The sequence below is a fragment of the Perissodus microlepis genome, chromosome 4, assembly GCF_051167445.1.
Source record: "Perissodus microlepis isolate ML-2025 ecotype Zambia chromosome 4, ASM5116744v1, whole genome shotgun sequence".
Classification (NCBI taxonomy): Eukaryota; Metazoa; Chordata; class Actinopteri; order Cichliformes; family Cichlidae; genus Perissodus; species Perissodus microlepis.
The window spans coordinates 8,899,909-8,927,136 of NC_140464.1; the positions used below are offsets into that span (position 1 = coordinate 8,899,909).

At 40.1% G+C, this 27,228-nt stretch overlaps 1 protein-coding gene across 1 annotated transcript in view; it reads right to left on the reverse strand.

Annotated features, from left to right (window-relative positions):
• LOC146388270 (SRC kinase signaling inhibitor 1-like) overlaps window positions 1-27,228 on the reverse strand; it is a 110,884-nt gene that overhangs the window by 40,029 nt on the left and 43,627 nt on the right. The window contains exons 2-3 of the mRNA XM_084925459.1: window positions 6,926-6,955; window positions 5,668-6,026 (exon numbers count right to left, since the gene is read on the reverse strand). Coding sequence (XP_084781585.1) covers window positions 5,668-6,026; window positions 6,926-6,955 — 389 coding nt within the window. The remainder of the gene's footprint in view (window positions 1-5,667; window positions 6,027-6,925; window positions 6,956-27,228) is intronic.

The following is a 27,228-nucleotide window of genomic DNA, read 5'->3' on the forward strand; positions in this document are numbered from 1 at the left end:
TTCTATAAAGCCATAATTACCCCACAGTCAAATCCAGGCCAATCCACTGATGGCTCCAAAATACCTTAAACTGACATGGAAATTAAAAAAAAAGATTGCAAAAGTCCATGAATTTTAATTCTAATCCAAACTGTTATTCTTGTTCTTATTCTTATCTGCAGGCAATTTTCAGTCCATTCAGTCCCCGTTCTCCAGAACCCACATTAGTCTCCTGGCAGATGAATTTTTTTCTTTTTCTTTTTTTTTTAAGCGACAAGTTTTGATTTATGATAGTTGGTGGTTTTTCATTACCCGCCTCCCATTCTAATACAGTCTCAACAAAAGCCAGATTATTTCTGTAAACATGAGAATCAGGGCCAGTGATTACTAACTTATTGCAACCCAAGCTTTCACTTAATGTTCCCTCACTCTTTTTCAGCTCAGGTGTTTCTGTCACTCTATTTCCTTCCGTCTTCTCTTTTCGTATCGAGGTGCAACTGTTTGAAGTGCTATAATTAAATTAATACAAAGCAGTAAAGTTCCCTGGGCAAGAAGGTAGCAGCAGTAAACTACTGTGTGCTGAAAACCCCTTTGCAGCTCTTTTCAGTCGGTATACAAGGTGTTTTATGGCTCTGATGAAAACAGGAGAGGAAAACTTTAAATGGCTGTTTTGTAGCTACTTTACATGAATGAACAGATAATTATTTTATATTATCAGTTTTGAATTAAAGTGTGAATCTTGAATGCCACACCAACAAAAAGAATTAAAAAAAATCACAAATGCACTAAAAAGACATTAAATGCTTTTTACTTCTAGAGCTATTCTACTAAAATTTTATTATTCTAATGATGAATTATTATTGTTTTTCCCAGTACTTTGACTTCTTGCATCAATAGCCCACATGGTGGCTCGATGGTGTAGCGGTTCACGCCATCTAACAAGCAAAAGATCCCATCCCAGGAGGAGACAAATCCTTTTGAGGAAGTGCATCCAGCGTAAAAAAAAATCTGCCAAATCAAACGTGCCGAGTGGGTCCCTTGTGAATAAAGGAGCAGCTGGAAGCAGCCACATCTACAGCACTCACGGAAATCATGTCTATATGGTTACCTAAAAATAAAAAGTTGCCAGAATAGCAAAATTTAATTGTTTTTTTTTTAGACAGAAGATACTGTATATACACACAAACAGGCTGGAGAGGGGGGAGCTAAATATCAAAACATGTTTCCATGTTTCCCTGATATCACTGATTGTACACTTCTCTTGAATAATAAAAGTCCATTTAATATGTTTTGGAAGTATTTTGAGACTTTTGCAACATATTTTAAATCTTGCTTTTCCTGACGTCTGGCAGGAGGTTCAGGCTGCTGAGGTCCCGATAAATAGACTCAATGACAGCTTTTACAACAGCCCTAATCAGTGCAAACAGCTGACCTGATTGACTACCTCCCTGGACTTTTTTGGGGGGGTAACAACAATAACAATAATAATATTTATTAAAAAACAAGGTGCAACAATAATTAATGTGCAATAATAACAGTGTGCAATACACAAAGACTTATTCTTCATTTTATTACTAAGTTAAGTTACTGTGATGTGTTGTGTTGCATATAGTGCCGACGTGCGACAGTTTTCCAAGTTCATTGTACTATTGTACTATGTATGACTGTACAATGACAATAAAGAGTTATCTTATCTTATCTTATCTTTAAATCAGCATGTAGTTTGGACTTTGGACTCAGCATTAGTCTTGGGAATGACTGCACCAACCTACCAGAACATCCCAAAAAGGGAAAAATATTCATAGCTCAGAATATCTGCGCCATTCATTACAAATCTGTGTTTTGTTATAAATGATAGACAACAGCTTTAGAAGGATGCTCTAAAATTATTCAGGTTTCGTGAAGTGGCTGCTGTCTTTGAGTTCATCTGTGCTTGTCTCTTCTTTTTTTTTTATACTGCGTCTCCACTATATAAACAAAACCTGCTTGGAGCTTACACAGTATACAATACAAAAATGGTTTAATAATCCTGTGATATGGGCCGAACAACAGTAACAAACTAACCACCTAAAAAATGAAACACTGAAACCTTTAAATCTCACTTAAAGCATTGTGTGCCATTTTGTTATTTTATTCTCCAAGTAATGTTTTGCTAGTGTAGAGTGGAGTTGTTCTAAGTATAATTTTAAATGTGTATGACTGTGCTTAAGCTCACTGGCTCTGAGACAAGTGGGACGCAAATTTATATGGCGCTTAATCTCTACCCACGCTTCTTTTTCCCCGTGGTATATAAATTTCTACCAACATGTCAAAGCAGTTGCTAGAGAAAATGGCTCTTTGGTGTGATGTCCCCTACCAAACTCTAATGCCTTATATTGTTGCTGTCCATAGAAAACCACTTATCTTCAAAGTCCACAGGATTAAATTAACCAACATTGGTCATAATAAAGAGAAAACTCTTTGTGGATGATTTTAAAAAGTTCTCGTTGTTCACACTGGATTTGTAAATCATCTGGTCAAAAAGCAGACTCTCAGTTAGAGATTAAAGGTCAGTGATAAAGTGGGTCGCTTTTGGGGATATGCCAATACACAATCCTTCAGGACTGGACTTAAACTGACCTTAAATACCTGATCATGAGTCCATCATTTATTAACTGTAGCCACTGAGTTTTTGTCCTTGACAATTTGTCGAACTGACAGGAGCTCAGGGGCAGCACCGGTGCATCATAAATAATTGCTGTTCATTTGTTCTGACAACCTTAATGATTTTATTTTCCCACAAAGCTGAATGACTCAGAGGCTTGGCTTTAATGGTGCAGAAGTGATTTGTGGTCTTGTGTTTGTCTCTTCCCAGTGTTTCTCTGTTTGTTGCTTTAATGAGGCTAACTCACACTAAAGTAAACACATTTTTATTGTTCTTTAACCGTTGCTCTGCTCTGACAGCTGCAGATACACTTCACTTGGACTTTGATTTGCAAATATTCGAATGTGAATGTGAGAGAGAGCCAACTGGAGAGGGCTTATTTCAATGTAGATTATTTCTCTTTAGCAGTTCTCCATGCAGGCAATAATCACTGCCATTAAAGAACATCTTCACATTCAACACCTTAGCCTATAGTGCCAGTCGTTATCACTCTAATCCCAGATGAACAGATGACAGAGTAACTCTTGACTGTAGCTCTGCTACTTAGCTCAAATCTACACATTGTCATTTTTTAACTTCCACTTGAATTAAATAGGCTGCAAGCCCCACTTAGACGAAATTACTGATAGATGTTTGATCTTAGGGCTGGAGGGTTAAATGCATTTCTCACTGCAAAGTTAAGACATCTATATATTTACGCATAAGCTTGTGTTTGTGCACTTACTGGGGTTAACCACAGAAATCTAACAGAAGGACTTAGTCTCGCAGAGTGGAGCGCTGCATTACCTGACCTGCATGTAAAACAGGCTGCACTCGCTCCACCCCTCCTCCACCTCTGTCTCTTTCTCATGTCGTCATCCTCTCTGCACCCCCGCCCCCCTCAAATCAACCCTTCTTACTCTTTCTCCCTCGATCCTCCTCCAGTCCTGTGTTGTGTCTAAACATCACAGCAGCTTCTCCCTCTCTCTCTCTTAAAAACGCACACATTAATCAGCAAATTACTGCTCACTCAAACAGAGACACAAAGGACGCTGTGAACAGCTTATACATCAGCCCCCGTGTAGCTTTCCTTGTGAGCATATGCACGCCGTCTATACAACCACAACAAGCACAACAGGTATGCACTCTAATCCCAGCGAGCACATGCCCTCCCAGAAACACACAAACACACAAACACACAAACTCTCTACGGCAGCCTCCAGTTTCCAGTCTCATCTCACCTGCAGTGCACCTGTGCCTGTCCACCACTCCAGTCATCCCAGGCTGTTCGTCAGGTACAGTGAATCCTCATCGTGCTTTCGCCTGTCTCTCCCTCCCTGAGCTTCTCTTACCCACCTCCCTCTCTTTCACTCAATCTCCCTCTCTCGCTGTCTCGCTCTACAGTTGCACATGCGGCGGAAACTCTTTATTTAATTCATTACAACACCAGCCGATTAACTCCTTCGCAGATGGGTGGCTGGGTCCTGCTGGTGCTGGCTAATTGAGCAGTGGGCTGCTTCACAGGCTGCTGTGCTCCTCTCCAGCTCCTCCTCCCACCCTCCCTCCTTCCTTGCCGTCCATGCTCTGCAAAACCACAAGATGACAAGAAATCCTGGGCTCTGCTGCTTCCTTCCCTGAGTGAAAATGCCCTGTCACCTATGGATCTGTCCACTCCACAGGCTGACACTTAATTTGAGAAAAACACCTACCTTGAGCTTATTATTCCCCTGTCTCTTCTGGATTCATTGCACAATTCATCCCTCTCTACACAACCTGACCTTTGCAATGCGATATCCCCACCTACCATACATGGGAGAGGTTACCAAGGCAACTACGGACTCCACCTGCCGTTCAACCACCCTCCCGCTCGCTCGCTCACTCCGTCACTCTCTTTGATTCTTTACCCTCACCCCTGATGTGCTTTTCTTGTCACATAATTACACTAAATTTACCCAGTTTTAACACAGCAGCTGCACTGGAACACAGAGAGCATGTTTCTGCGTAGTGTGTGTGAGACAGAGAGCCATGAAACTGGTCAAAGCATGAAGCACATTTGGAAAGGGGAAAACAACTGATAAAAAAGCGAGGAGAGTAGAGGAGAAAGATTATTTCGATGTGTCCGCATTAGCATATGCGCATTAAGTACTTTTTACTACATTTTCCAGCACCTTAGCAGAACCCCTGCTCTGGTCTGAACCCCTCTTCTGAAGGCGGCACCATGCTGAGCAGCATCCTGTTGCAGCACCTCCAGCTTGGTTCTTTGATCTTTGTATTTTTTTTATCAGGGTTTCAACATTTTGTGCTAATTTGAGAGGACATCTCTCATCTTTAACTCTATGTAAAGTTTTGCTACTTCTTCAAGAAGTAAAACAAAACAAAGCATTTTATAATGACACCTGTTACACCTACAAAACTACCTGACGCACCTCTTTCACGTCTTTTCTATCTAGGTCGGTGTCAAACTGCGCGCTCGTTTCACTGTTGATATCACCAGCAAGATGCCTGTTTTTTACCATTTAATAATCCATTTAACTCCACCTAAGTAATGGGGCATTCTGTGTGTACAGACAGCATGTTTTTTTGATTTTTTGTTTTTTGGTGATGTCACCCACTGAGAAAACAGTAGTATGTCTTGAATTAAAAGCAGCACCTGCCAAAAAAGCACCATAAATGGAGTAAAACCCTGTAAGCTGGTTCAAGGCAAGCAACTTGAGCTGCGCTACGTCATACAAACGTAACATGACTCACGTCCTGCTGTCGTATATCAATAACACTGTCCCCATTTGATGGTGTATTTATACTTTTCTCTCCCTATAACAAATCAGTGCTGCTGGAGCCCTGCACCCACCTGTTGGCTCCCCTATCGCTCCCAAATTTCTGCACGTGTGATATTTGTGGGGGAAGAGATGTTCTCTGGGCTAAGATACCAAATTCTAGCTCTGCTGCTGTAATAAATTAGTCATTTCAAGCTTGAGTTGTCTTTTGGAAGTATCTCTGGAAATGGCAACAAAGTGAAAAATAGAAACAGTCGCAAGTACGTTAACTAATAAATTAATATTAATTACTTGTTCTCTTGCAGATCGCTCTGATGTACCCCTCATGCTGGCGTGGGAGGGTGAGGGCGACGGTGGGTTGTGGTGAGGGCTGTGGTGTGGATGCTGAAGCTGCTGCTGCTGCTGCTGCTGTTGTTGGTACTTGCTCTTCAGGTGATCCATGAAGGCGTCCCTCTTGCGTTCCATGTCAGCTTTGTGCAGGTTGGTCAGGGCCTCCAGGCTCTGAGCCGCACTGACTGTGTGCCGGTGCTCAGACGTATGCACCAGACCAACATTGGAGAAGCGCCGAGCATTGTTCCCCAGCGTCCGGTATTCCCTTGGATATTCCAGGTCATCTCTTGAGATCATGTGACCGCCAACACGCTCGGGATCTAAGAGACGAGGAAAGGGAGGACAAAGGAAAGGGAGAAAGGGAGGAAAGAAGGGTGGGAAGTATGCAGGAGAGAGGTGAATCATCACCCACACAAGCATGCAGAAAGATTTTAAGGTGGAGACGTACATACACACAGCAGGCACACATAGGTGGAAACAAATGAAGCAGAGAAGGAGAGTGGAAATATAAGGTACAAGAGAGAGCGAGAGAGAAAGAGAGAGAGAAATGGGATGGGATGTTAGACTATTTGCCACCAGGACAGAGCAGTTCCTTGCAGAATTATTGATTTCAAATGCTGAGGGAAGAAAAATGAGAAAAGTAAAATGCTTCTGCGGCACATCAAAGGAAGAAGCTCAAACTGAATTTGTTTTGCTGGATATTCCATTGTGATATGCCTGCTTGTCATCTTAAGTGGCTTTCATTGTTTTCTTGGGGAAACAGTGAAAAACAAACTACTGAAAATTGAAGTGATTGAAAGTCACATGGGAACATGAAGAGAACAGCATTTTCATTTCTCTCACTGTTCTTGTTCTTCCTCACCAACTCCTGTCGATCTGTGTGAGCATGCCCTCCATCCCATAACCCTGTGAGACATTTTCTCTACATATTCTTACTGTCTCTGCTGAAAGGTACTGATCCGGCTGTCCATTTTTAAGGAGGTGCTTCAAACTGACAGCCCTTGGCCTTTTGTCAGCTCTCTAACTGACAGACAACACAGCCCAAGGTGGAAGGAAAGAAAAGGACAGAAAAGGAGACAGTTGGAAGGAGACAGTGCGATTACACACATACACACACACACACACACACACACACACACACACAAATAATTGTGTGACTTGAATCATGAATGAATGATGGTGCGATAAAGAGCAGAGAACCTTTCAACCAGTAAGTTACCTTGCTTAGGAAAACAGGCCCCAGCGTTGGCTAGAAGAGAAACATGCCAAGGGTTAATATATGTGTTTGTGCACAGATGTGCAACCAAACACACCAGAACACATGACCATCAGAAAAGGGCTATCAAGAAATGATAGCACTTCGTCTGAATTACAATAAGTTAATGCATTATATATGCATTGTGATGTATTCATAAGGGTTCACTTATGGTGAAATGGCTTTCTATGAATGCTAATAGTGTCTGACGGTAACCTGCAGAATGGTGAATGACTACAATCATGAATTTTACACAGAAATAATGTTTCCTAAAACTCCAACACATTTAACTCTAACAAAATATTAAACGTCAGCAGGTAGACAAGCATTTTTCTTTTCAACTCGATAATAAAAACTAATATTATTTAAAGTAAAAGTGAAGTGCACCATATGTACATTAAATTCACATCAGCAACATTAGCACGAGCTGAGCAAGTGAGCAGCGGAGGGAGGCTCCTCGGGGCAGAAGCAACAAATGGACTGTTAATGAACGCAGAAGTGACGAGAAAGCCGGCCAGATGGAGGCTCCGACGCTCTCTGGTGGAGAAACCTTAACACAGAAGGAGTCTGTTAAGAGCCGAAGGTCTGTGATCACTCCATGGCAGCTGCAATCAAACCGTGCACTCATTGTGAACCCATTTCTCACTCTCTTCGTTCGCTGAAAGATGCTGCACTTAAGTGTGAACTGCTGTCTCAACACCCCGCCCTACCACCCCGCACGTTATGAAGTGCTGATAAACTGAACAGGCAAAAGGCAAAATGGACTGACCTCCGAGCTAATAGCATTAGCATTGAGCTCTCCACTGCACACCAAGGCTGACGGCCATACTCATTTGGCCCCCTCTCAGTTTCCCAGATCTCTGGTTTACACCTCATTAGGCTGGAGCTTATTGTGCATCAGCTAACAAGGACCTGACTCAAGGGCCCCATTACAATGGCTGGCAAAGCTGTGCCTATGTAGTATGGCTTATTATGCAACTGAGTAGCAGCGTTGACAGTGAAAAGCTGAGTACACTAGGCTGCCTATAGACAGGCATAAAACTAAGAAGAGAACAAAACATCAGCAAACATTTATAGTACAGCCAAGAGTTTTATAGAGTCCTATAGACTGACTGTGAAACTTTTCACAGTGAATACCCCCTCAAAAAACATTTGGCTCTTCAAGTGCCATCATTACAGCCGGCATTAAAATACAGTAGATATATAGTATATCTACTATAATTAGATATATAGTAATAGTATTTTTACTTGAAGTTAAGACAACACATGGGAAAACGTTTTAAGGGTAACGAGGGCTAAATCTACAGCAAAATACAAGCACTGGTAGCAAGCCCTTATTAACTGTTAGCTAAATAATTCAAACCTCTTAACAACAATAACGCATCAGTGCTGGTTAATGCCTGGAAAAAAACATTTAGGACATTATCACTACACGGTTGTTCTCTAGAATGATGGCGTAAACAACTAAACTGGCCTGTATATGATTTTGTTTCTTTCTCCTGGAAATTAAGTTTAAAAAGTGGGGATAATTTTATGATACTCCTTTGCTAGGCATGTTTTCACGTCTAATTATCAAGAATCTGTCAACTACAGAGGAGTTTCCTTAGGCTTATGTATCTCAGGGAAACAAGATGAGTGTAGAAATGTTTCCTATCTTCAAAATGAGTTCAACAGATGTCAGATAATTGGAAATTCTTTAATATCAGGTCTGTATTCAGGCCAATATGCTATGTGGCTGTGCATATGTTTTAGTAAGATTTTATGTCATAGCAGAAGTCAAATGGCTTGCAAACGTCAGCCAAAATGAATAACTCAGTATTTCTTTGTAACACTCGTTTCAAATCCAACCCAAAAACTTTCCAAACTGCAGTTTGTGGATATTCTTTGCAAAGCTGTACACAAAGCCCTCCATCTTAAAAACAGCGGGAGTAAAAGTTGTGTGGGCAGGAGCGTAAGAATAGAAAATGGAAACAGGTTATTCATCTTTACTTTCGTCATTCTCAGCCAATATATTTCCACATAAGCTGGCAGACAATAACCCTGACAGCCAAAACAATCCGTAAAACCCCACGCAATGGCAGCATCATTTAAACACACATAAAAAGACGGGTTGGTGGAGGAATTCTAGTGTATACTATATAACAAGAAAGCACTTTCTGTCACAAAGTCTGGGTCTGCAGTGCACCAAATTGCAACTACAAAGCGCCTCCGGGAAAAGTTGCAGGATGTTGGTCAGCTAAAAAACAGAGGACTTGAATGACAACAGGAGCCTGCAATGAGAACTGATAAGATCTGTGAGCCCAATGAGGCCTGAGCTGCATTGCCAAGATAGAGGCCACAGTCAAGTGCATTAACCTGTCTAAATAAAAAGAGCCTGCTGCGGCAAGCTCAGAGAGATAACACAAGACAAACAGAGGAGAAGAAATTACAATCCTGGAAAAATAGATACTATAATACAGTCCAAAAAATCCCAACAAAAAACAACTAACAACAAATGCAGCCTGATTGCACAGTCCAACTCCAGTGATGTTTCTCCCGGTTTATGCAAAATGCATGAAGTCTGAAACCATCTTCCATCAGTGAAGATTTTTCTACAAATTACAGATTATGCATAAAAAGATAGAAGTTGCTTAAAAAAACAGGGCTCATACTAGTCATTTCCCCCCCATTATCACCTCATCCTCCTTAACGTTTCTCATCTATCTTTAAATGTAGGCAATTTCAGTTTCTGACGAGGTATTTGCCAAACCACTTACAAAAACTATTAAGAGACATACATGCATAATATTAATCTCTATCACTACAACCAAATTCTGGACTGTATACGAAAACGTGTTCTTACAGCCACCCACTGAGCTGGAGTTTCAGCTCAGGAAGAGAACTTGCTACTCATCATATGCAAAGACATATGGTATGGAGAATCAGGAGAAGGGGTTTGGATTCGCTTTTTGCTGGATTTGGAAGAGGCAGCCTGTGCAGCTTTATATTTTAGGGATGTTAAACATGTGGGTCAGAGAGAGCAGGGAGTGTATGAGAAGCTTTAAGTCACACAGCATGATAAGAGAGCTGCAAGGTGCAAATAATCAGAACTCTGGATTCCTTAATAGCTAAATCTAATTTCACAGGAACTTCAAAACACTTGAGTCTGTACATATTGTGCCATATGCAGGTGCAATTTAAGGCTTCTGAATAAGCATTGTTTGAGAGGATACAAATATGAATAAACATTCTTTTGACATAAAAAAAAAACATGATGCTTGCAGTTAAACAGTATTTTGGAGATGCAGTTATTGATAAATGTGGAGCATTTCTCCTTTAATCAATAATCATTTGGTCTGCACAATGTCAGAAAAAAATGAATATTTCTGTTATCATTTCCAACAGTTAAAGGTGATATCTTTCGTTTTCGAGACTACTCTGGTGAAACACTCAAGAAGCTGAAATGCTATCATCTAGCTAAACAAGTTAATCAGTAACTAACTGATGGATTGCTTGTCTACTTATTTAGGTGGCAGTAAGAAACAGGAGGACAGAAAGCTTTTTTTCCTATCTGTGAAATGTGAAATAGTTAAAGTATGAAGTATTTTCTAAGTTACTTTCTGTCTGAAAACTCTGGCACATACAGTACATGCTTTTTTCTAGTGTTTTTCAATAGTCTCGACTGTGCATTGTCAGACAGCAAGAAGCAGAAGTGGCAAGAGGGAATAAATTAACGAGTAAGTGTAGCAATAGCTAAGAAAAACTCAATCATCTCTTCTAATTGGCCCTCTGGCCCTGTTGTTGCTATCAAAAATATTTTTTATAAGTGAAACTTCTTTTGATTGCTTTCTTTTTGGATTTTTAAAGTAAGTATTTATTTTTATAACTCAATGTCCTCCCTATGCAGATGGTTGGGAAAACAAGGCGAGCTCTTCCCTGTAAATGCAATCTAATTTACTGCTACCAAGGCAAAGCTCTTTGTGGAATGCCGGCTGCGGCAGGACAGACTAGTTGATTATTAAACCTGTGAAAAAGTGGGGAAGATGTAAAATTAAGCAGAAGTAGGTAAAAAACTGCAAACTGCAAATCCGGCTCGTCTGTTGAGGCTAAAGGCAAAAGGAAATTTGCAAAGCCTAAAGCTGTTAGCAATTTTAACTCGGTGCACTCCAGTGGGAACACTTAAAACAAACAACCAGAAGGAAAGAAGGGCATGTCAGGATCAACTATAACCTCATGAAAACCCAACAATCAGTACATTATAAACCCTGCAGGTCACAACTCAAGAAAGAGGCTATATCTCCATAATGAATAAGCCGTAAAAAGAGTACTGTGAGCTGCATTATCAAAGATAAAACAAGGGTGGTTAAAAGTCAGGTAAGGTTAAGATGAGGTAAAATGCAGTCGCTACTGATTTTCCAACTGCAACAAGTGACTTGTGTCACAGTGATTGCAAGCTGTCACACATCTTGAAATCTACAGTAGCTGATATGAAGGCAACCATTTGAGTTTCATTGAATACAGAGCCAAAAAATGACTATGAACTTGTAAAAATAACCCCCCTTCTCTCTTCTCTTGCTCTCTCACTGCTTGCGTGTGCTATACACTTAGAGCGATCAGGCTCCAGGTTAAAACACACACACATATAACCCAGCAGGCATGTGCTATTCAGTTTTTTCTTTCCATTAAGGTAATCTCTAAAAGCTCAGAGGCACTGCTGTGCCAGGAGAGGAGAGTTAAAAGGGGTGAAAGTGACGGCTGGGCAGAGAGAGCAAGCCATCAGGAGAAGGTCAGCCTGCCTGTCTGAGCTGCTGGATGGAATAACAGGCCAAGGCAATCATAAGGCTCCAGACAGCCTCACATATAACTGACAGAGACAACTGTAATCTGTTGCGCCACACAAAGCGATGGGGGGGACGCCTACTTGATCATTAAAACATGTACAATACAAAGCAACACACCCATCTTTTCACCTTTTGCCCTCCACTGTCTATCTATTATCTGTGCCTCTCTCCCACCCACAAACCCAGCAGCCTCTAACTTTGTTTCCGTGGCAAACTTGGGAATACTACAGAGGCAGCCAAGTTAAAATTGCAGCAGTAATGTGGATCCAGCAAAACACCTGTTAATACACAAAGGCACACAATCGAGCAATTAGAGCACGCTACGGCTCCTCTGAAACATCTCCGGGGCCGTCTGTAGCTGCAAACGACAAATGTGTGTGTACTCAACTGGAGGATGAATGCGAGAGATGGAATATAAGTGTGACAAAGACATTCTGGAAGGGGAGGAGAGACCTGGGGAGAAACAGGTGGTGGTAACTAGCGTATTGCATCTCTTTGTTTCACTTATCGTTCTGGTAAAAGCTGGCTGTCTTTTTTTTTCTTTCGAAAATAACAGCAGTCCAGCAGCAGGTGAGAAAGCCTCTTAATTACAGCCTGTTGTCGAACCCGGTCAGGCAGCATGGTATTGCCACTGGGTGTGAGGAAGACACTCCAAACACACTACATTACATCAGTGCTGCTACATTTACCTCACTGGGGAGCTCTACAATAGGTTGCCAGATGGAGACAGGCAGGCGTGTTAGAGTTAAGAGACAGCTGATGAAAAATACGTTCGGCGAGAGATACTTCAAAGAGCTGCAACCTAACCTCGAATCTCAACAGTGTTTTAGCTCATTTACAACAGCCAAACAACAATTTTAAGTAAATCCACCAATGGTTGCAGTTACAAAGTTTGATTTAAAGTGTGTACATCACCAAAATGATCCTTAAACTTATCCTTACAGGCCATAAAGAGACACTTTGGGAAAAGATTTTCTAATTCTTATCAAACCAGAGTGCGATTAGAAAATTACATATTTTAATTCCAGTGAATCAAATCTGTAAATTAAGGAGTAAATAGCAACCCTATACCAATGAGTCCAGTCAACACGGACTGTGATTGAACCTGTTATAAAAATCCCCCAGCTGCACTGCTGCCAAATGAAGCAAATGAAATCCTACAACCATTTTAGTCACAGCAGTATGAGGCCGCCTCTTCACTGAATGTGCCACGCTCAGTAACCTTCGAAGGGTCCAAACCACCGGAGAGAAGATAGAGATACATATTAAAACTAACAGTGAAATGAAATTGATAATATTATGGTGACAACTGATACTCGGGGTTTAGAGACACATTACATCTCGAGTAGAACGCTAGAAAAAAAACAACAATAAAAAACCAAAGAGGACATTGTACACTCTCAGTATGAATGACAGAGATGCCCGAGTCATCATAACATCTCAAACAAGCTGCTGCTGACAATACAACCTCTGGCAGGGCGATGTAATGAGATTGGCCTGTTGCCACATCTACAGTGTATAAACACTGGCCACAATCAGCCGCACACACATAGCAGAGCTTGGCACAAACTGGTAGATGGTGTAGAAATCTGCAGACCACCTTTTAAAGTATCTGCATGGGTCCATGCTGTAAATGATGATGCATTATTATAGCTAATAAGATTCCTCATTGATCGCTGTTGCAAATGTGTCTTCCTGACTGATCCTGCCCACATGGAGATCAGAGTACAGTTTCAGTAACAGAGGAGTAAATGGTGCAGGTAAGTTTCTTCAGACATCAGGAATGTGGACTCCAGTTGAAACGCTAAAATCCAGGTCTATTTTCTTTTCTACTGATTTAAGGAGGAGTGTTAATGTATAACCACAATGACCTGATTCTACTGTATGCAGAGAGCAAACAACAGGAATCGTGTGGACCACATCTGGTTTGGTAGAAAAGGTCCTGTATACACTTTTCTCTCGCTTACTACACTCTCTAAGTGGCACCTGAACAGTTAAATACCAAATGGAGTTTTTGCCTTGTCCCTCTAAAATAGCATGATGCAATACACTGCTGAGCCTTTGAGTCAAGTGATGAAAGGAGCAACAAAACAAAGCATAAAAAAACAGCATCGCCTGTGGCATTATCCAACTGTTTTTTCTTGTTTTCATTAGACGAATGCAGCACACTGAACTTTGAAACAATGGACGTCACTGCATGCGGAATACTGAATTTCCTTTTAGGGATTTAAAACAATCAGTTATTTTCCACAGCTGCATTTTCCTTTTCTTAAATTGATAACTGGGTGCCAATTTAGTTTACCGACCAGTAGCAGGTGACCCATATGCTAAAAGGCTATAATACAGTTGCCTGGGTGTGAATCGGCCTCAAAGACAGTCACTGCAAGTCTTCCCCTGGTCTTTCTCACATTCTTCTCTTTGCTGTTCTATCACAATAAAAGCCAAAATGTCTCAACTTTAAGAAACCAGGTTCTAGGTTTGAACCCACTGGTCCCCTCAGGCCTTTTTTTCTTATTGCATGCACTGATTCAAGTGGAGTCCAAAGAAAGGTCCTCACATTAGGTCCACTCCGTGTGCCTAAGTTGGCTTCAGGTGCAGCAGCCAGCATGAAATGTTGTCTGTCTCTTTACATTAGCCCTGTGATGGACTGGTGAGCTATCACCCTATGGCATCTGGGATAGGCTCCACTCCTGCTGCGACCCTGAACTGGATAAGCAGCTAAGAACATGGAAGGAAATAAAGATGGAAATGAAAAACCTCGACATATAGTGGCATAATAAATCACGCCTTGAAAAAAGTAAAAATACCTGAACAGTCCCCTTTTTAGATGTGAACAACCACCAAACAAAAACATAAAGGATGGAGCTTTTTACAAGTTAATGTGATTGTAGAGAAACAAACTATTTCGGGAGAGAGAAAGGGGACAGAGGCAAAATCCAAAGTTTTCCTGAGGGTTTCAACATGACTGTTTATCTTGCAAACAGGCCAACTCTGGCAAAGGCAAATGGATGACAACACTCATCCAATCAGGATCTGCCAGCTGTCCTCTTATCTTGCTCTCATATCAATAAATAAATCTCTCTAAGAACACACATGAACCATACTGAAAGCACTGTCACTTGAAAAAAAGAGGTGCTCCCACTAAAAGCATTCAAGCTGCTGCATTGCACAACCATGTCTGAAGGACAGGGGGAGCCACAGTTAAAAATTAGAAAGCGGGAAGCGAAGCGTTGCTAGAGGTCGCAGATAACAAAGGAAGCACCATAATGGCTGACAATAACTCTATCTTAAATTGCTTAGGTCTAATGGGTCATTATCTGCCCCACAGGCCCTGTTTTATTAACAGCAGGACACACCTGCACACACACAGTCACATATCCACATATCCAGATGCTTGCTAGAGTTTATAATGCAGCACACCCTAACTATAACATGACTGATGATGTGAAATCTGGTCGAGTAGCTGAGGCACCAATGAAAATCTGAGGATATAAAAGGAAGATTTAAGAAGCCTTCGCTATCTGTGTTGATAACCTGAATGTTTACATATTCATAAGATGAGCAGGGTTATAATGACAGAGGGGGCAAGACGGGATGAGAGCAGTACTAAGAGAGCTATAAAGCTTTTTACAGCTGTGCTTCTATGTGTTCCCGTATTATGCTCCTACTTTAGACAATGCCGACTGTAAAAAGCTATTAAAACATACATAAAGACCACTATAATCATGGTATATATAATAATGAAGCAAATAACTGGTGTAATAACTAAGAATGACCACCCGACCCTACTGCTCTACAGAGCTCCTATTTTATATTGCACATCATTTTCCTCTGATCTCAACTTTCATATTCTCCTGGCATCCTGGATGTAAAAATAATGTAATGTCTGAGTGGTAGTTCTGTCAGCTTCTCTCCCTGCTGCCAGCGGCCAAAAAAATCTATTATCCCAGCGTTAAAGGAGAGCGGCACTCATATTACTCGTAAAAGTCTTTTCAAATGTTTGTGGGAGTACCACTGAAAAACACAGAGGGGTCTAAACCCTATAACTTAAAAAATTCTGAGGCTGAGAAGCTAGAAAGGCTATGTAAGCTGTTGGTGGTCTAGTTGCACGATAGGTAGCGTTCTGCTGCATCAATTTTGATGTATTTTTTCCCCTCCTTCGTGGCAATATAGGAGGGGAATGCTGGATTCACTGGTGTGCACTCTTATCTAAATACACCTATGTAATCTCTGAGGGCCACCCACAAGCACAATTATAGGAAGTAGTGTTAGAAGCACATACATTTTTAGAAATAGATTCAAGCAGAAGAAGTGAATTTCTTGTTATAGTACAGACTGATGGTTCATTAAGTTTGCTTTGGACAGGTCAGCAGGCTTTCCTGTTTCTTTGCTCCACAGGCTGGCAGCATCAGGCTGATTTCAAAACATCCATCTGCAGGTATGTCAACAGTCTCGGTAAGACACCCGAGGTGTCAAACTGAATCTCGGTAAAAGTGAGAGATGTGGAATGGCTCTTCAAAGATACCGCAAGAACCAGCTTTCAACTTCTAAAATGCTCCTTTGGGTAAAACCAGCAGGTACACAATGAAAAGAGTTGTGAAATAAAAGACGACTAACATAAAAATGCTTGTACATGATGGAAGTGTTGAGGGTATTCTTTCCTCGGGCGAGAAATCATTCTTCTTCTCTGCAGTGATCAGACAGGATGAATAATATTAAATTAAATAAATTACCAGATTGTTGAAAGCTCTTAAAAGGTAACAAAGAAAATGCATGCTGACGTGACAAAGACAAAGCAATTTACCCATGATATTGTTTGAATAGAGCTAAAATACCTTCTCCAGTAATAATGAGTGTGATCTTTTAATGACTTACAGTTGACTACAACCCTTATTAATTTATTTACACTGAATAAACGCTAACAAATTACGCATACCACTGCTAAAGAAACACAGCACTGCATAGGCAAGCAGGGTAACTGCAAACACTTACTACTGTTTCTTCTTGTTATTGTATCTAATTAAACAGTCGGCCCCAAAATAACATCATTAATAAGATTATGCCTATTCTAATATCAATTTACTGGAATGAAAGCCAAAGCCTAATTTGCAACGCTGAGGCTGTGTGTCTAAGTTTTCCAAATGATCATGTAATGATGTGTAATTTACACTAAATCTTGTCACCACAGCTCTGGTAAGGTTACTTATTTTTATAGGGCAGGATTACTGAGCCGGTTCTGACATGTAGTTGCCGTCACCCCTCCCAGCAGACCTGCTGCCAAGCCTCTTGTAGTATTAGCATTTTCATTCCAGACAGAGCCAACAGGCTAACCTAACGAGCAATCTCCCACAGGAACACATCTGTTGTCAGATTAGTTAGGCTCTGACCATGGGTCATCAATCAAAGTGGTGGATTACATTATGTACTGGAATTCATTCATTACTTACATCAGCTGATTAAATGGCATGAAGAGATGTAGAAAGAGCAATAGAGAGATGCCCGAAAATTGAGGGGGGGAAAGTTAAAGCATTCAGCTCCACAAATCAAACAGTATTAAATGTGGGTACAGTGAAACTGAGAAAAATGTGAATTGGCACTGAAACAAATGCATGCCTTGCTGCCTTTCAATCGGCAACATTATCATTTGTAAATGTCAATGTGCTCAATTTGATAACAAATCTATTTGCTATTCTTCATTTTTCTCAAACGGCACACATGAAAACGTAGGATACTTTCTGATACAGTGGCGTTTTTTAATGCAGATTTGCTCAAATAAGTCCTTTGTCTTAAATTTGGTTGTAAAAACCTTAATATTTTGTTATTGCCTAATAAATAACAGTGTATAACAGGTTTTGTTATTTCTTGTTTATTTTGTCTTAATATTTCAATTTGGTCTAATGAAATTGTTAGGCACTCTTATGGGAACAAGAAGCTGTAGGGCATCGTGTTGGCACCAAGTGAAGCCAAAAGGATCAATGATGAGGCCCTAACAGCCTAAGGATAAGTGAGAGTGAATGAATAGTGGCATTGTAAAGCGCTTTGGGTGCCTTGAAAAGCGCTATATAAATCCAATCCATTATTATTATTATTATTATTATTAGACCTTTACCACAGTCATCTTTGTCTCTGCTAAAGTGTTTTCTGGCTCCTAGATAGAAGCTACAATTAGCTTTTCATGTCTTCTACCTGGAGGGGCAGGCATGCAGTCACAGTCACAGAATTGCTGATTTCCTTCAAATCGTGACAATAAACAGAAGCAATTTTCCTCTTTGATGGGAATTATCCTGACAGTTTAATTGGAATGCCGCTGCCAGAATTTTTTTTAATTGGAGGAACAAAACACACACAAAACTTACCTACAAGAAACTGGAAAATCAATCAAAGCAACCAGTCATTAGCCACGATGAGTTTGACAGCGACTGTCACTGCAGATCGGTTACCTTGGCAACAGGTCAGCTGTTCTGCAAAGCCGTCAGCAGTTAGCTAACCCCCAAACACACGCGCACACACACACACATTTGTCCAACAAGCATATGGTTAAAGGTTGCACAAGCATTATGGTGTGAGACGTAGCTAGCGACAGATGTGGCACAAGCAGGGTAGCGGAGATTACAAGTTGCTGAGACAACACGGCACATGAATCTGTGTTATGATACGGATCATCATGTGTCACAGTACAAACTGCTCTCTGTCAACTGGCATCAGAGAGAAGACAAATAGAAAATCAGAAGATAGGAGGTAGGAGGTGGCTTTTGCTCCAGATGTCTGGTAGGAAACGGCTTTTAAAGGGCTAAGTTAAAGAAAAAGAAAAAATTAAACACGCCTCTTTCATCTTCAAATCACGTTTTCAAGTCGTCTGCTTTTGTGTTAACAAAACCCCTCATCTATTAGGACAGTCAGATCAGAAAACGCGCATGCTGAAAGAGTGTCACAAACACAAAGACGCCATGTTCATTTGAAGTCAAGCGAAAACTGTGACACAGATCAGAAAGGAATTCCCATATCTAGGATTTCAGCTTATTTAGCGGGGCTTTGTCATGACTGCTGTGATCCCAGTAGTAGAGGGGGGAGATGAACGGCACACAGCAGTCCCTAGTGGGGTGTCAGAGTAATTGCTTATTTTTAACCAGTCCCCAGAGGGCATCACAACGTGGGTAGCAGAGAAGCTCGACTAAACACTCCAAAACAGCAGCTCCACCTGCTCCTCCATATCTCCGTTGTCTGTCTCTTTGTCTTCATCACAAAGGTCAAAACAACAAATTCAACCTGGCAGGCTGAACTTTACCATTTACTTCAGTATGTGTCCCTCGGTAGTGTCAAAAGCCAAGCACAGAAAATATAAAGTATATTAGAGACACTGTCACAGTATAACTGGGAATTATGGTCAATAAAATGTTTGCCATTTTGTGTTTATGGCAGGGTTTGTCGATGTAATGAAATGACTTCACTGTACAGTGTACATGAAGGAGAAACTAAAACTCAAAGATCCCCAGGCGTACATTTATTTTTAAGTTCACTACCTAAAAAAAACAGTGTGCCCAAGCACTGTGCAAGCTTTTACACAGGTGAGGATAAAATCAATTTTTATATGTTACTATTCTTTATATTATATGGTATGATCATACCGTCTGTCAGTACTGATGATGCTTCTGTTTAGGGAATTATAAAAACTTTAAAAAGCATGGTTTTAGTGAATTTTATCTTTATTTTTTTGCTGTACAGAAGAGACTATTTTCCAGAATTTCTTTTTCTTTTCATGAGAAAAAAAGGCATGACCTGATTTCAAGTGTTTTTTGCTCCAATAATCCACAGAGAAGCAGAGCAGCTTGCTTAGAGGGCATCTGAAAGACATTTCATCTAGTAAATAAGTGGATCCTCTGTAGCTGGTATTGCTTCTGTTCAATGTAACTTACAGTATTATGCTTTAATAGTGGGATGCTGCATTCTCTAGATAATGCACCATTATTTCATGTCGCTGTGTTTTCCGATCGCTTTTGAAGTACAGCAAGATTGAGTTACCTTGTCTTAACTAAATAAAATTTTGCATCTTTCTCATTTATCTTCTCTTGCACTTGAACAATTGTCCTTCTAGGCATCACATTAGTGGAGACAAAACTCTGCAACAATCTATGCTACTTGTCTGTTTTCCCTATTCATTTATCATGTGCCCTGTGATCGTCATGCCTCTTAAAGATGTCTCTTTCCTCCTTTATTTCGCGTTTCTACTGCATGTCTCTATGTGTTTCATTTGGGTTGGCGTGCAAAAAGATGAATGGGGTGGGGCAGTCATGCAGTCAGTCATACAGCGTGGGGTTCTGTTGTGATGTACTGTAGGTGAGTGGGGAAGAGCAGCCAGTTGGCACGAAAGAGGAGGAGGAGATGACGGGTTAGACGTTAACAAGCTGTCGCTGCCAACACAACACAGCGCCCAATGCAACAACAAAAACAACAGAGACAACCCCCCGACAAGCCCGGTGCTATAAACAGCAATAGTATTTGTATAGTATTTTTTCTCTCTCTTATTTTCTTTTCTAAATGTACTTGTATATTGTTCACATGTTGAAATAAATTACCAATCAATCAATCAATCAATATGAATCCAACACCGTTCCACCCACAGAGAAGAGGTACCCACTTTAGGTCAAGCTTGGACCAATTGAAACAAAATTAATGTGCGAAATCAAGCAGAAGCCTCCGGGTATGCAGAAATGCCAAGACCGGCAGTTCCTCAAATGGACACTTGAGGGCGGATCCAAACGAGAGTCAATCCCAACAGACTCTCACGTTAAAATGACCATTAAAAAGTACGTTTATGGTCTGGCACACAAAAACCCTGAAGAGTTCTGATTTGAGATCGTTCCTCCCTTCACAACAACTGCAGGTGTGATTCTCTTTCTTTATCTCACTAGTTTAGATTTTATTTTTAGCATTTAAGTGGCATTACCTGACAAATAATATGAATTATTATGTGGTACAGCACATTCAGATGCATGTGCTATGGTTTTGGTTTGAAAAATTTTTAGTGTTTTAATAACTCAGTTAGCATTTAGCAGTCAACTGTGTGTTGTATCCATACGAGTCTAAGAGGAAACATTTAATAAAACATTTTCATAATTAAGCAAATATTTCTTAACTTTTTCAAAGGCTTTTTATAGCTTATAGCTCATATAAATTAGAAGTCACGTGTCTCAGATTATTTGAAAGTTTCCTAAGATCAATCAAGAAATACAATACAGAATAATCCAACTTCTTAAAAGTACATGCATTTATAAACTCAATACTTTGTTGGCGTTCCTTTACCACAAATGGCAGCTTTCAGGTCGTCTGCACTTTTGGTTCAGGTGTTCCTCATCTTCTTCTGATGACAGACCATAGATTCTTTCCTGATTCATGTCAGGTGAGTTAGCTAGCCAAGCAAACACACCAATAACATAGTGAGCAAACTAGTAGTTTTGGCACTGTGGAAAGTTCGAAGATGTAGGCAAATGGAAGCATGAAGCATGGTCCTGGTAGACAATATATTCCAACCACTGTAGGATTCTGATATCAATATTTGGTGAATATTGGATTTAAAAATCCAACATTCTGATATAGCAGCTGATATTTGTTTCTGTAGGCACACGAAATATTAAACAGATTTCCCTAACATCTGTTAAGCGTAGTATTTACATATTTACTTAGGCTCTGCCAGATTATACTTGTGTTTCTGGCGTTCCCAAACATCTGTGTTGCCAACAAGGAAATTATGGAGTGCCCCCTGGTGGTCAATTTATTTAATATCAGCAATAATAACATGGTTGAAGGGTTTCTCTATGGAAGCCCGTTTCCGCCACTAAATAAAAACAAAAAAGCTAGTATCCATAACTCGAAATTTCGAGAAATATAACTCAAAATTTCGAGTTACTTTTCTCAAAATTTTGAGTTAGCTCTGCCAATCAAAAATATACGTGAATGAGGTCGCTTTCTTGTTACCCGGAAGCATATGGCGCAGAGGAATGCGCTCTCAAAAACGGATCCCAACAAATTGGCGCTTTCGCGAGTACGTTTGCTGATAGTAACACCATGTGATTCAGCTAATAACACAGGGATTTCATCATTTGTGAAGCCAGGCTGAAAACACTCAGCAATCTGTGCATTCACGACTGGATGTAATACCGGTAGCTTAGCTGTAGCATTTGTAGCTGAGGGCTTCAGCTTCCGGGTAACAAGGAAATGACGTCATTCACGTAGATTACTGATTGGCAGCGCTAACTTGAAATTTCGAGTTACTTTTCTCAAAATTTTGAGTTAATAAATTGAAATTTCGAGTTAATATGTCGAAATGTCGAGAAAGTAACTCGAAATTTCGAGAAAATAACTCGAAATTTTGAGTTATGGATCCTTTTTTTTTTTTTTTAGTGGCGGAAACGGGCTTCCATAGTTTCTCCCATCTGTCTTTTACCCTTTTAAATTTCATTTATCAGGATTGCAAATGCAGATACTGATAGATACGCACATAGCCAATATTGGTTATAATGTCTAAAATCAATCGGACATTAGTAGACAGCTGCATTGACTCTGAGTGGACCAACCAGCACGAACACCAGTAGATGACATGGCACCCCAAATCATCACAGACTGTTGAAAATTCACTCTGGACTTCAAACACCTTGGTGTCTGTGCCTCTCCACTCTTCATCCAGACTCTAGGACCTTGATTTCAAAATGCAGTGTAAAATGTACTTTCATCTGAAAAGAGGACTTTGAACAACTGAGCAACAGTCCAGTCCCTTTTCTCCTTAGCACAGTGAAGATGCTTCTGATGTTGTCTCTGATTCAGGAGGGACTTAATACAGAATGCAACAGTTGTAGCACCTTTCCTGAAGACGTCTGCATGCTGGCTCTTGATGCACAGACACCAGCCTCAGTCCACTCCTTGCAAAGGTCTCTCAAGTTCTTAAATCAACATCTGTTGACAAGACTCTTAAGGCTGCAGTAATTTCTGTTGATTATGCACCTGTTCCTACCACACTTTTCATTCTACTAAACTTTCCCTTAATATGCTTCAATACAGCGCTCTGCGAACATCCAGCTTTTTCAGCAATGACCTTCTGTGGCTTACAGTGATTATGGAGCGTGTCAATGGTTGTTATCTGGACAACTGTCAAGTCAGCAGTCTTCTCCATGATTATAGCTTTATGTGCTGAACTAGACTGTGAAATATGCACTATTTATACTGTAGAATATTTCATTTGAGCAAATTACTATTGAAAGAATGAGATACTGGATTTCCATTTTTCATGAGTATAAGCCAAAATCATCAAAATCACAAGGCTTGTGCAATTCTTGTGTTAAAGGTCTTAAAGGTCACAGCGGTAAAGATGAACCTCAAAAACCAATAAATGATGTCACTTTCTGAGTTTGAGTTTTCTTTCTTTTTTTTATTGTGGTGAATAGCAATTTTAGTTGATGAAACTTGGAAATAGAGCAGTAAAGTTTACTGTGCCCTTCCAGACTAACCTCAGTGTCTCAGCTCACCCCCAAATGGCTTACTGCAGCAAGACGAGGATTAGCCAATGTTGCTGCCACCACTTCAAAACACTTTAACTGCAGCAGTCAAAATCAATCAAACCAAAGGAGAGAGAACATCAAATGTGTTCTGTTGCTTTTAGTTAGTTTGCTTTTTTTGACTTTAGATAGCTTATCGGGATGTACATTTAACATTTAGTTTCCATTGATTTAAATTTACAGGAAACTTTTTGATTCCATATTATACCATGTAAAAGCTCTGAATGCTACAGTGCTCCCTATAGTATACTTTTAGTCACTTATTGTATTATATCATAGGACTAATAGCTGCAGGGCTTGGGTACAGGCATGCCAAAAACACCTACTCCCTAAAACTCAAGAGCACCAAGTAACATTTACTCAAGTTAAATGTCAGTTATGATGAGTCCCAAGGCCAATCTGACTGAATGTTTTTCCTTCAATCTTAAGGCCTCATGCTGCCAATCACACCCACAGAGAAGCTGCCTCTCTGGACACACATAAATAGGCGGGGTATCACAGTTTTAAAACTAAAGCAGGCCTCTTTTGGGATCCTAGGTCTTTAAGGGAGAATACAGAAGTATTTAATATTAAAAAAAGACATCAAAAATGTCTCTATTTTAGCGATTGTTCCAATCTTTTCTTCCTGCCACCTGCTAGCTGAATGAAGCTTGAATCTGACAATTGTTAAATGTTTTGCCCCACAGCACCAGAGCACTTGGCAGAGCCGCCCATGGCTGATCCAGTAAGAACTAGCACTGACTCACAACGAGCTGGGAGACAGAGAAAAAGAGATGGAAATTGACAGAGAGACAATGGTTGCTACAGATAGACAGGAAGAGAACCTAAGTATTGAGGTAGATGAAACTTAGAGAGCAAAAAAAGAAAAATGGGAATATAGAGGCCGGCAGTAAGAGGGCAGTGAAGAGAGGAGTAATTGACAGTTTTCAGGTAAGCGTTGAAAAACAGCTGAAAAGTGAAGAAAGAGAGCGGAGAAGTGGGCTGAAATGAGGTGTGCACCGAACAAGACAGAAAAAAAAGAAACAAAAAAAAAATCAACCGTTAGAGTCGGGGGCCAGAAAGGCAGTGGGAAAAGAGCAGAGAGCAGAATCCAGGTTGTGAAACGTCCAAATCCATTTGTTACCCAGAGACTCATTAGCTTTTTTGAATGAGTGTCTGGTTATAAATAGGATTGGGAGTGTGTGTTTGACAGGAGGGAGTCTACAATTTGACAAGAAGACATTCATCTCACCAGAGAACTCCCAGAAGATGGACAGAGAGACAAACAGACGGATCTCCCACAACAAAGCACAGTATTTCATCAGTCAGCAACTCACATGAAAAGTCTGTCCTACCAAGCCATACCCTCATCACCCCATCTTATAGTACAATAGTGAGTACAACACTGAAACGAGTGCAAATAAATGAAAACCGCATTTTTATTTTTTATTTATTGTGAAAGTATTAGCAACACTTTATAGTACAGCCCATAACTAGGGGTGTAATTCCCCTGTAATTAAATGGAATTTCAGTAGATTTTATTTGATTATATTGATTATATTACATATTACCACAAATATTTAAAGGTAGAACAACTAGAATATGGCAGCAACAAGTCAGGTTTTTAAAGGAAACAAAGAAATTACTAAACAGTACATTAATTTAAGCACTACATAACTAAGTAGTTTTTTTAAGTAGCGTGCACTTTTATGATAATCAATAATACTTTTTTGGGGGGAGGCCATATTATGAAGTTGACTGAATGAAGTTATGCAATAATTAAAGTTACTCATGCATTATTTTTTAAGCATTACTTACTTACCAATGACTTACATAGTCTCCTGTAAAAGCCTGACTTGTTACACCCTATTATAGCGTATCTACCATTAAGTACAATTGCATTGTAATTTAAAAGAAAATCACAGGTGATTTATGCACTTGGGCATGGGCTATATTATAAAGTGTTACAGACTTGTTGCATTTTACTTTACAAAGTTAGGAAAAAAATCTTTACACCAACCCTAATATTGTATTAAATCTAAGAATCATCCCCATTATCTCCCTTAGAAGGAGGAATACAGCTTAACAGCAGCTGAATTAAGGTATCGATATCATTGGCTCCCTAGTTTCTTCAGACCCATGTTATACCATAGCTGCAAAGACAGAAAAAAAGAACTTAACCTCCTAGGACTTGGCGTCCCTATGTGTGGACATCACATTTTGGGTTGTCTACACCAAAATACTGCATTTTGCTCTACAAGGGCCTGATATCCACTTACGAGGACATTATACTGCCACTGTTCTATTGAAATTTTAAACAAATATCCTTATATGTGGCTCTCATTTTTCTCAGAAACAAAAATTAGGTAAAAAAAAAAAATAATAATCTGGTAATTCTTTGTTTTTACATTCATCAGGTGCCAATCAGCCCAAATATCAAAGAGAAATTTAAAATGAATGTCATGGAAGAGTTCGGGTCTAAGGAGGTTAATCTTCAAAAAATACCTGAAATATCTTGCTTCCACCTTACTATCCAGCAAATATCAACTCGGTGAATAACCAATTGAACTTAATGTTATCTGAAGGCAAAATCGATGCACTGACACAAGTTTTTACTTTTAAATGATGGACTGTAGATAAATATTTAAGTGAAGAGCCATCGTTGCTCCTGCAAATACTGCATTTTGCAATTGATTTGTTGACTTCAGTGAAGTGTATTCACAAATTGGTACATCTAAGTAGAGGCTGTCATCTTCAGTTAGTCCTCATAACTCCTACATGTCAATGAATTAGTGTTAGCAAAAATGTGGAAGATAAACACATGAAGAGAGCGTGATTGAAAGATTTAGTGCGGGATTTATTGGTCACTGAATTTAACAAATCAGGGGATTTTACCAACTTGTAATCTGATCCAAAACAGAAAGGCTTCACAGTCTCCTGCTCATATGGTTTTGGCATACACACCAAAAAGACCCTGATTCGTTTGATGCCATAAAGAGCACTTTTGTTTTTGATGTGGCAGGTTTTAACTTCAGTTTTTCAAACATAGAGCCTTCCTCCGTTCTCTCTTGCTATCCCTGCTTCTTTTCGGCCATATTTTGTCTTTTTCCTCCAACTTGAGACTGTGGAGCTCTTTATGCTTCGCTAGATGCTTTTGAGATATTTCTAGTTCGAGCTTAAAAGCTTGTCAGTCACTCATGGCATGTTCTCCAACTTCTTTGTCTCTTTCGGCCTCGCTCTGCTCTTATATGCACATCTTCCCTACAGTCAAAAAAATGCAACACTGGCTTTAATTATATGAAGAAAGAAAACTAAGCACTCTCATCTCCATCCGACATCTAGTTATATTCTGCTTTTGACCTGCTGTTGCTCTCACCCTGAAGCCATTTGAAGCATGTGTGTACAAATGTTCCATTTTTTTCCGTCTGTAGATGGCGCCTCTGGCTACAGCACTGCTTTCATGGTCTCCCCCACCCCCCAACACCGAAACCATCTCCTGCCCACGACACAAATAGTTTCAACCTCCAAAAATCTAGTCTTCCTGATTCTCAGCCCAGATCCACCATTGGCATTGCTACGCTGTGGCTGGTCAACAGGACATAAAGCTGCGGCAGAGCCCAGGGAATGAATGAAGAAGGCTGAGAGCCATGCTTCAATCATGACCTGGAACCATTAGAAAACAAACTGCTTTCTAAGTCATAAAATAATTAGTTAACTTAGAGACGAAAAGCAATGCTGACATATGACCACATGTCAGCATGTTTTTCACAGCTTTGCAGTAGATTTTGATCGGATGTGATGGAAAGAAATAATCTATGTGATAACTTTTGGGTGTTTTTATTTTTAATGGATATTAAAAATTCATGTCATAGGGTCATTTTGTCTCCTAGATGGAGCCAAGCAATCCACCAGTATCTCAGGT